Genomic DNA, 10,630 nt, shown 5'->3' on the forward strand with positions numbered 1-10,630 from the left:
GTTTCTCTTTATAAAATTACCAATTGTTTTAAATAATCTAAATAGTATAGGTAGTGTAATATAAGAAATGACTACCCCTTAACCCTTGTGGGAATTAACAAAATCGATGACTTTCTGCTGTATCAGCTTCAGTTTTTTTAAAAAAGTAACAGAATAATATGTATACAGAAGACACATTTCTTATTCCTCTCTGTTAGTGTCTATCCATCCCAAGAGAGTGTATGCCTCTGGTGATTCTCCTCCTGCTGGTGTAGAAAACCACATTTGATTGTGTTGTCAGTCCATCTTTCCCACCAGGTTTGTCAACAACATGGCACCCAGAAACAAATCAGGAGTTTCAGAATTCCTTCTTATGGAAGTGACAGAGGATCCAGAACTGCAGCCCCTCTTCTTCATTCTGTTCCTGTCCATATACCTCGTTACCATCCTGGGAAACCTGCTCATCGTCCTGGCCGTCATCTCTGACCCCCACCTCCACACCCCCATGTATTTCTTTCTCTACAACCTGTCCTTGACTGACATCGGTTTCAGCACCACCACAATCCCAAAGATGCTGGTGAACATCCAAGCACAGAATCAGAGCATCACTTATACAGGCTGCCTTACACAGATCTACTTTGTCCTGGTGTTTGCTAGTTTGGAAAGTTTTCTCCTTGCAGTAATGGCCTATGACCGCTATGTGGCCATTTGTCATCCACTGAGGTACACGGTTATCATGAACTCCCGTCTCTGTTTGTTTTTGATTCTTCTTTCCCCGTTTATTAGCATTGTGGATGCCCTGCTCCACAGTCTGATGGTGTTGCAGCTGACCTTTTGCACAAACCTGGAAATCCCCCTCTTTTTCTGTGAAGTTGTTCAGGTTATCAAGCTTGCATGTTCTGATACCCTCATCAACAATATCTTGATATATTTGGCAACTAGCATATTTGGTGGTATTCCTGTGTGTGGAGTCATTTTCTCTTATACTCAAATAGTGTCCTCTGTTTTGAGAATGCCATCAGCGGGTGGAAAGTATAAAGCTTTTTCCACCTGTGGCTCTCACCTCTCAGTCGTGTCCTTATTCTATGGGGCAGGCTTGGGGGTATATATTAGTTCTGCTCTTACTAATTCTTCCAGAAAGACTGCAGTGGCTTCGGTGATTTACACTGTTGTCCCTCAAATGATGAACCCCTTCATCTATAGTCTGAGGAACAGGGACATGAAAGGTGCCTTGAGAAAACTCATCAGTAAGATACCACTGGCTTTTCAGGAGTATGTTATTTAATTTCCACATATTTGTGTATTTTCTAGTTGTTATTCTCTTATTGATTTCTAGATTCATACCACTGTAGTCAGAAAAGACACTGTATGATTTCTATATCTTAAAATTTATTGACACTTGCTTTGTGGTCTAACATGTGAACTATCCAAAGAGGTCTGTGTGCTCTGGAGAAGAATGTTTCTTCTCCTTTTGTTAGGTGTAGTGTTTATATATGTCTCTTAGATCTTGTTAGTTTACACTGTTTTTTAGGTCCTCTGTGTCTTTTTTGTCTATCCAGAGTTACTATCCATTGCTGAAAATTTGCATTAAAATCTGTAAGCATTATTGTAGAAATATGGATTTCTCACTTCACTTCTGTCAAGTTTGATTCACATATTTTGAGGTCCTATTGTTTGGTGTATATATGTTTATAATTGTTCTATAATCTTGATTATTGACCATTTTATCTCTATCTCTATTTATCTATCTACCTATTTTCTATCTATCCTTTTTTGTCTATTTTAACAGTTTTGAATTAAAGTCTATTTTTTTCTGATATTAACTCTTTTGGTAACTATTTGCCTAGAATTTTTCTATTCTTTCCTTTAAATCTATTTGTGTCTGTGAATCTATAGTGAGTCTCTTATAAATTGCATATATTCACATCATGTTTCCTTTATCTTTCTTCCAATCTCTGACCTTTTGATTGGACAATTTATTTCACTTATTTAAAGTATCTACTGACAAGGAGATACATAATTCTCCCACTTAAAATTTATTTTCTGTAAGTCTAATACTTATTTGTCCTTCATTTTGTCCATTACTGCTTTATTTTCTGTCTAGTTGATTTTTCATAGTGAACATTTTGGATTTTGTTTTCATTGCCTTTTTGGAATATATCCAGATAATTTTTGTGTGGTTACTATGGACATTGCACTTAATATGCTAAATTTATAACAATGTAGTTTGAATTCATGCCATTTTTACCTCAATAGCATGCAAAACCCCTGCTCTTATATGGCTCTATCCTTTCTCCATTATGTTAGTGTCACAAATTAAATGTTTGTACATTATTGCCAATAGCATAGATTTAAATTTTTTTTACATTTTCTTTCTAAATCCAGTAGGAATCATTTCCTACTTTTCCTAAAGTAAGAAGAGTTGTAAATCAAAAATACATTAAAATTTTTTTCCCATTCACTTGACTTTACCAAAAATCTTTATTTTTTTCATATAATATTGAACTATCTAGTGCCTTTTCATTTCAACCTGAAGCAATCCTTTAGATATTTTCATAAAGCAGGTGTAGTGGTAATGTACTCTTTTGGCTTTGTTCATCTGAGAGTGTTTTATTTCTCACTCATTTTTGGAAGGAAAATTTTGTCAGATATAACATTATTGGTGGACAGTTTTTTCCTTCAACACTTTAAATATGTTATCCCACAATTCTCTGGCCTCCATGGTTCTGATGAGAAATTGGCTGTTAATCTTATTGAAGATCTCCTGTAAGTAATGAGTGATTTTCTCTTTACTTCTTATATGTGATGAGCTTCTTTCAAGATTCTCTCTTTCCTTTTGGCTTTGTCAGTTTGATGATAATGTTAATGTCTTAACATTAATATCTTTTATTATAGATATTCTTGGAGTTCTTTGAGCTTCTTAGATTTGTAGTTTCAAGTCTTTCATCATATTTGGGTTGTTTTTGACCATTATTTCTTCAAATATTTTTTCCATCCCCTTTTCTTTTTCTTTTCCTTTTGGACTCATATAATGCTTTTTTTTTTTTTTCACTTGATGGTATCCCATTGATCCCTTAAGGGTCTGCTCAATTTTCTTTTCTTTTTCTTTTTTTTTTTTTGATGTGTCCTTTAAGGGTTGCTTTTATTTTTTGTTTTTAAAGATAAACATGTTCTGATTTATACAGTCTCTCTGGTAACTTAGAATACATATGCATATTTGAAGCATCAAAATTCTCATCTAAAGAAGAGTAAGAAAAGAATAATTTTTTCAAGGAAATAATGTCTCTGTCTTCATATTTTTCTTTATTGAAGTATAGTTGATTTACAATGTTGTGTTAATTTCTGCTGTACAGCAAAGTGACTCAGTTATACATATATATGTTATTTTTATATTCTTTTTCATTACAGTTTATCCCAGGACATCAAATATATCAATAGTTCCCTGGGCTATACAGTAAGACCTTGTTGTCCATCCATTCTATATGTAATAGTCTGCATCTACTAACCCCAAACTCCCAGTCCATGCTTCCCCCACCCCACCCTTGGCAACCACAAGTCTGTTCTCTATGTCTGTGAGTCTGCTTCATAGATAGGTTCATTTGTGTCATATTTTAGATTCCACATATAAGTGATATCATATGGTATTTGTCTTTCTCTTTCTGACTTACTTCACTTAGTATGATAATCTCTAGTTGCATTCATGTTGCTGCAAATGGCATTATTTCATCTTTTTCTATGGCTGAGTAGTATTCCATTGTATATATAATAGGTACCACATCTTTTTTATCCATTTATCTGTCAATGGACATTTAGGTTGTTTCCATGTGTTGGCTATTGTGACTAGTACTGCTATGAACATAGGGGTACATGCATCCTTTCAAACCATGTTTTTCTCAGGGTATATGCCCAGTAGTGGGATTGCTGGGTTGTATGGTAATTCTATTTTTAATTTTCTGAAGAACCTCCATACTGTTTTCCATAGTGGCTGCACCAACTTACATTCCCACCAACAGTGTAGGAGGGTTCCCTTTTCTGCACACCCTCTCCAGCATTAGTTATTTGTAGACTTTTTAATCATGGCCATTCTGACTGGTGTGAGGTGGTACCTCATTGTAGTTTTGATTTGCATTCATCTAATAATTAACAATGTTGTCTGTTCACTTTTCTTTATTCTTTTTTCTTTCTGCTCCTCAGACTCAATATTATAATCTGGATATTATAATCTCCCTCAGAGTTTGCTTTTCTTTATAATTGTTGAAGGTGGTAGTAGTCTATGTGTTTAGTGACTTTCCCAAAATACATTTGCAAAGACTGTAATTCTTATTGTATGTGGTCATTGAAATCTATGTTCCTTACATTCGTTCAGCTTATGGTTTGACAGATTTCCTTGAGTGCCAGGAGTGATACAAACAAAGAGATAACACACCTCTTTCAGTCTTTATAGATTGGATCTGTGCTGCAGTACTCTTTTAACACTTATTCAGGTTTGCACTGAGTCTAGAGATCAATGAGAAAGTTTAGGATCTTCTTTGGACTTTTCTGGGTATATGTATTGCTATGGGCATGTAAGTGGCTTTCTGAATTCTCCCATAACTTGGCTGCTTTTATTTATTTATTTTTATAAATTTATTTATTTATTTTATTTTTGACTGTCTTGGGTCTTTGTTGCTGCGGGCGGGCTTTTCTCTAGTTGTAGCGAGTGGGGGCTACTCTTCATTGTGGTGCACGGGCTTCTCATTGGGTGGCTTCTCTTGTTGCAGAGCACGGGCTCTAGGTGTGTGGGCTTCAGTAGTTGTGGCACTTGGGCTCAGTAGTTGTGGCTCACGGGCTTAGTTGCTCCACTGCATGTGGAATCTTCCCAGAGCAGAGCTTGAACCCATGTCCCCTGCATTAGCAGGTGGATTCTTAACCACTGCACCACCAGGGAAGCCCTTGGCTGCTTTTAAATGTCCTAATTTCCTAGAAAAAATTCTCCTGTTTTGCTTGGGGTCTAAGCTAGTCTATTTTATGTTGTGACTTTAATCTTTTACCAGATGCATATGTGAGCTTTGGTTTGTGGTGTTTCAAAACCATATCCACTGCTTTTCCAGCCTGAGTTCTGAGTTAACCAGCGCTGAATGCCTTGTGTCAGTCCTTCAGGTAGCTCCCAGACAAGTTAGAACAGACATACAGAATTATTTGAGAAAATGTTAACTCTGCCTCCTCTGAATACATGGACCAGAGTCTCATTCTGAGACCCCAGGCAGTGACCATCTTAAGACTAAGACTACTGCCATACTGCAGGGTGGGGAAAGGACAAGTAAAATGTCTCAGAACTTTCCTACCATTGTGAAGTTGCTGTTTTCTTGCTTCATCACTCACTTGGTTGCTATAAATTTTGACTGTTTTCAGGAGATCTGACAAAGTTAGTTCTGATAGTTTCTGTTATTTTTCAATGTTTCTTTGAGAGACAAGAGTTTTGAGTTGCCTAATCTGCCATTTTTTCCATTTTGCTGAGGTTATTCTTCCATGCACAGTTTCTTTTGATTACAGGGAACATATTAGAATCTGCTTAATATAAAATGTCAAAACAGAATGTAATGAGCCATACATAGAATTAGTCCTTAGAATTTGTTTTTTAGAGTATATTTGATACATTATCACTTTCATTTTCTAGGTGATATATATTATTATATATATAATATGTATATATATATACATATAATAAACTATAGTTTTGAAACTAAATGTCCTGTCTTCCTTAGATTGTTGCTATAAAGGGTGCCTTTGAATGTGCTTTAGGAAAGAAAACTATTATAGAATCCAATTATAGAAGAGAACTATATCCATGTGTGAAAGGCTCTTGAAATGGATACGAAAAGAAATAGGGGGATGGAAGAGAATTGTGTACTTTTGACTTCCCAGGATGAGAGGCTTCGCTGGTTTTAATTTCTTTCTTCTCTGGGCCTTGTTTCTTAAGGATTTTCACTGACATGGGATGAGATTAATAGCAAAAGAATTTGACTAATGAGAAACCTTGGATACTGAACCCCCAAGGGCCACAGAGACTGCCAGTTTTCTGCCTATAGACACCTTACTCAGTAGCCCTGCTTAGGTCACTAGGCAGCACACCTGAACATATTCCCAGGGACCATCACTTTTATACAACAGCCCAGTCCTTCACTCTATGTTTCTGTGCTCCCAGAGAACGGGGCTTCTATTTATTCCCTTCATAGCAAAGGGAGAACTGAATGTCATTCTTAGGTTGGCACCCAGGTAATCTGAAATTCCCTAGTCTATGTTTTTCAAATAGCGAGACATGTATGTCTCTGGACCTGTGAGTGGGAACATGCCAAAGATGACCGATCTTATTAGTCTATTAAGTGCCTGCCTAGCTGTCCATCATCTGGAAACTTCCTTGTACCTTTACAACACTAGTTAATCTTCTAATCTACTCTGACTCTAAAGTTCTAGAGGCTCTTCCATCCTCAGGAGAAAACTTTCCTTTGCAAAATTTTGTGGAATATTCTAGAATTCTCTAAAATATTTCTTAATTTCTTGGCAGGGGGTTGGGGTGGATGATCAGCTTACATTTATCCTTCCATGTTTGGGTCTTCATATCCCTTTGTAGGGATGATCATTGGTCTTGACCCTGGCACCTGTCTTGGAGAACTCTGGCACAGGAGATGGAGAATTACATAAAGCTACATCAACAGTATTGGCATCTCTTTAGTAACCTATCAAATATTTTAAAATAAAAGAGAATATCAGGGCGGGCACTCATGTATCTGTGTCCAGAATTAATAAATTTTGACATCTGTTATAACAGTTCTCTTCTTAAAGTAACAAGATAGTTTGCATAGAGACAATATTCCATTTTTATTTTCTGCCATTCCTGTCCTTCCATTCCCAGAGGCAACTACAGTCTTGAATTTGTTGGTACACTTAGTATTGTGTCAAACTGCATTTACACACACATATGGGTATGTATGTGTGCATGTGTACATATGTGAGTGTGTATGTGTGTCACAGTGCAAATGCCCCTTCTGTCAAGAAGAAATAAATAAACTGTGATGTTGTGAGACAGAGGAATAAAGAAGTGAAATTAATGAATCAGAATGAAATGTACTAAAATTTGTCTCCTCTTTCTGTTTCTATACATAAACAAGATTTCGTGGTCATTTCAGAACATAAATTCTTCCCTGAAATTTGCAGTTATCATCCTAGGATTGTTCCTTATCTCTCTCCTCTTCCTTCATCTTGTTCCATCCCTCACTACCCTCCCTATAATAAACCATGTTAGTTTGCTCAGTCATGTTTATGCCATAAACAAACCACTATAAGCAAGATTAAGAAGTTCTCATACATCAAGCATTGTGCTTGGTGAAATTGTCTATTTATTTCTCATCCATGCAAAAGTTTCATGATGGTTCCCATGATGCAAAAGATGACAACTTCTCACATAGTTTATTTATTTATTTATTTATTTTTATTTTTTTGCCTGTGTTTGGTCTTAGTTGTGTCATGCGGGATCCTCGCTGCGGCATGCGGGATCTTTCGCTGCAGTGCAGAGGCTCTTCGTTGCATTGTGAGGGCTTCTTTCTAGTTGTGGCATGCGGGTTTTCTCTCTCTAGTTGTGACATGTGGGCTCCAGAGCGCATGGGCTCTGTAGTTTGTGGCATGCGGGCTCTCTTGTTGAGGTGCACCAGCCTTAGCAGTTGCAGTGCACGGGCATAGTTGCCCTGCGTCATGTGCGATCTTAGTTCCCCGACCAGGGATCGAACCCAGGTCCCCTTCATTGGAAGGTGGATTCTTTACCACTGGACTACCGGGGAAGTCCCTCTCACATAGTTTAAAACTCTCCTTGTTCCAAAACCTGTGCTGGAAACTGGAATAAACTCATGTGCGTCTGAATTCAAATTTATACCAAGTGATCAATTCTGATATAGTTGCTTGGTTTCACGACTCTTTGCTTGGCTCAAATTTTCTCACTGGTGAAGCAGAGTTTTTATACTTTAAACACTTTAACATCATCTTTAAACATTAGATGTCTTAATGAGTTGTTCACCTTTAAAATATCATTAGAGAATTTTTCTAAATCGTTGGTGCATAAGAATAATGAGCAATATATTAATGCACCCAGAACTGAGCCAATTAAGTCTTCCCTGTTTGGGAGGATCGAATATCAACATTCTTAAGGATCTCATCTTAACCCAGGAAATAGGAATGTCCTGGAGTTGATACTGTTGCATATCTTCTGAATATCCTTAGGAGAAGTCCAAGGTGGGCTGACTCGGGCTTTAGTGGGGTCCAACAAGAAAATGAGAGCAGGAGGATCTGAACCTACATGATTGATTTTTATAGTGCATTTGCGATTTATTTATTTATTTATTTATTTATTAAACCATTGTATTTAGGTATGATTGACATGTAAAAAAGCTGTACATAGTAATGTATACAACTCAACAAGTTTGGGGATAAGTGTACACCCATGAAACCATCACAACCATAAAGACCATAGATATATCTATCACTCCCCAAAGTTTCCCCTTTGTAATTTTATGATTATATATTATTATTAGGAACACTTAATATAAGATCTAACCTCTTAGTAAAATTTCAGTGTACAATACAGTATTGTTAGCTGTCGGCATTATGCTGTATACTAGATTTCCAGAACTTATTTATCTTACATAAATGAAACTTTTGTACCCTTTGATCATCACCTTCCTATTCACCCCTCTTCCCAAGCCCTGGAAAACACCATTTGATTCTATGCTTCTATGAGTTTGACTATCTTAGATTTCACATATAAATGATACCAGACAGTATTAATCTTTCTCTGCTGGGCTTATTTCACTTAGCATAATGTCCTACAGGTCCATCCATGTTATTGCAAATGACAAAATTTTCTTCTTTTTTTGAGGCTGAACAATACTCCATTGTACATATACACCACATTTTCTTTATCCATTTGTCCATTGTTGAACATTTAGATTGGTTCCATAACTTGACTATTGTGAATACTGCTGCTATAAGCATGGGAGTACAGGTATCTCTTTGAGATCTTGATTTCAATTCACTTGGATATATATCCAGAAGCAGTGTTACAGGATCATATGGTAGTTCTATTTTTAATTTTTTGCAGAACCTCAATAATGTTTTCCACAATGGCTCTACAAATTTACATTCCCACCAACTGCAAACCAGGCTTCCCTTTTCTACACATCCTTGCTAACAGTGTTATTTTTTGGTTTTGTTTTAAACAGCAATCTTAACATGTGTGGTGATTTCACATTGTGGTTTTGATTGCATTTCCTTATGATTAGTGATGTCGTGCATCTTTTTATATACATTTTGGCCATTTGTATGACTTCTTTGGAGAAATTTCTGTTCAAATCATTTGACCATTTTTGTCTATATTCCCCCTGTTGTACAATATATCTTTGTAGCTTATTTTATACCTAATAGTTTGTACTTCTTACTCCCCTATCCTGATACTACCCCTTCCCCCTTCCCTCTCCCCACTGGTAACCTATATCTCTATATCTGTGAGTCTGCTTCTTTTTTGTAATATTCACTAGTTTGTTGTATTTTTTTAGATTACACATATGTTATATCATACTGTATTTGTCTTTCTCTGTCTGACTTATTTCACTTAGAATAATGCCTACCAAGTCCGTCCATGTTGCTGCAAATGGCAAAATTACATTCTTTTTTATGATTGAGTAGTATTCCATTGTATATATATTGTATATGTACCACATCCATTAGAATTTTTTAAAGAAAAATAGTATACACAAAGATGTTATACACTGTATTCTATCCTGTTCCCTTTCTTTGTTTCCCAGGCAACCAGTCTTAAAGTTGATCAGTTTCCAGGTGTTATTTTAAAGTTTCTACACACACATAAATATATGTGTGTATGTGTGTGTATATGTATATATTATATACATATACATATGCATATACATACATATATATATAATGCCACAATCAAAATGCCCAACTTGTGAAGAGAAAATTAATTTTAAGGTAGTGAAATATGTATAACATAGTTAAATTTAACAAAATGTGCCAAGAGTGGTACATAATGGAATGTATTATTTTTAAACACCAGTTTCAAAATGACATTTACAGTGTATAAAGAATTAAAACACAGAATAATAATATTGTTTGTGGATAATATTCCAGGGGAAGAAAAAGTTTTCCTTGACCCTTAGGGTCCCTGGCTAGGTCTGAAAATTAAACTGACAAAGACAGATTAACAGGAGAAAAGCGTACACAGTTATTTAAGTTTCGTGTGACACAGGACCCTTCATAAGGGAATGAAGACCCCCCCAAAAAACAGTTAGACCTGAGTATTTTTATGCTAGGTTTGATGAAGAGTGGGTAGTCGTGTAGAAATGTGATAGTTAGAGAGTATGAGGTAGTAAACTGGGGGAAACTTAGCAAGGCTTATATGTTAGAATTGTTTTCAGTGTCTCTTTGTCTTCAGAAATAAGGATGCTCCTTTCCTCTGTATTTAAGGAGGGCTTACATGAGGGTTTTATGACTTGTTTCAGGGGAAAAGGACAAGAGAAGGTAAGAGTGACCTTCTTGCTTCTGCTGTTTTCTCAAACTCTTTTAGCTTGAAATTTTCAATATGCCAAGGTGCCATATTTTGGGGTGG

The 10,630-nt window shown here is 36.1% G+C and overlaps 1 protein-coding gene across 1 annotated transcript in view; it reads left to right on the forward strand.

Annotated features, from left to right (window-relative positions):
* The window catches only part of LOC309624703 (olfactory receptor 7G1-like), a 220,844-nt gene extending 216,548 nt beyond the window's left edge, over positions 1-4,296 (forward strand). Inside the window, exon 3 of the mRNA XM_082383095.1 lies at positions 281-4,296. Coding sequence (XP_082239221.1) covers positions 281-1,264 — 984 coding nt within the window. The 3' untranslated portion in view covers positions 1,265-4,296. The remainder of the gene's footprint in view (positions 1-280) is intronic.
* The last annotated feature ends 6,334 nt before the right edge of the window (positions 4,297-10,630 follow it).

The sequence above is a fragment of the Balaenoptera borealis genome, assembly GCF_965194805.1.
Source record: "Balaenoptera borealis genome assembly, chromosome: 2".
Lineage (NCBI taxonomy): Eukaryota > Metazoa > Chordata > Mammalia > Artiodactyla > Balaenopteridae > Balaenoptera > Balaenoptera borealis.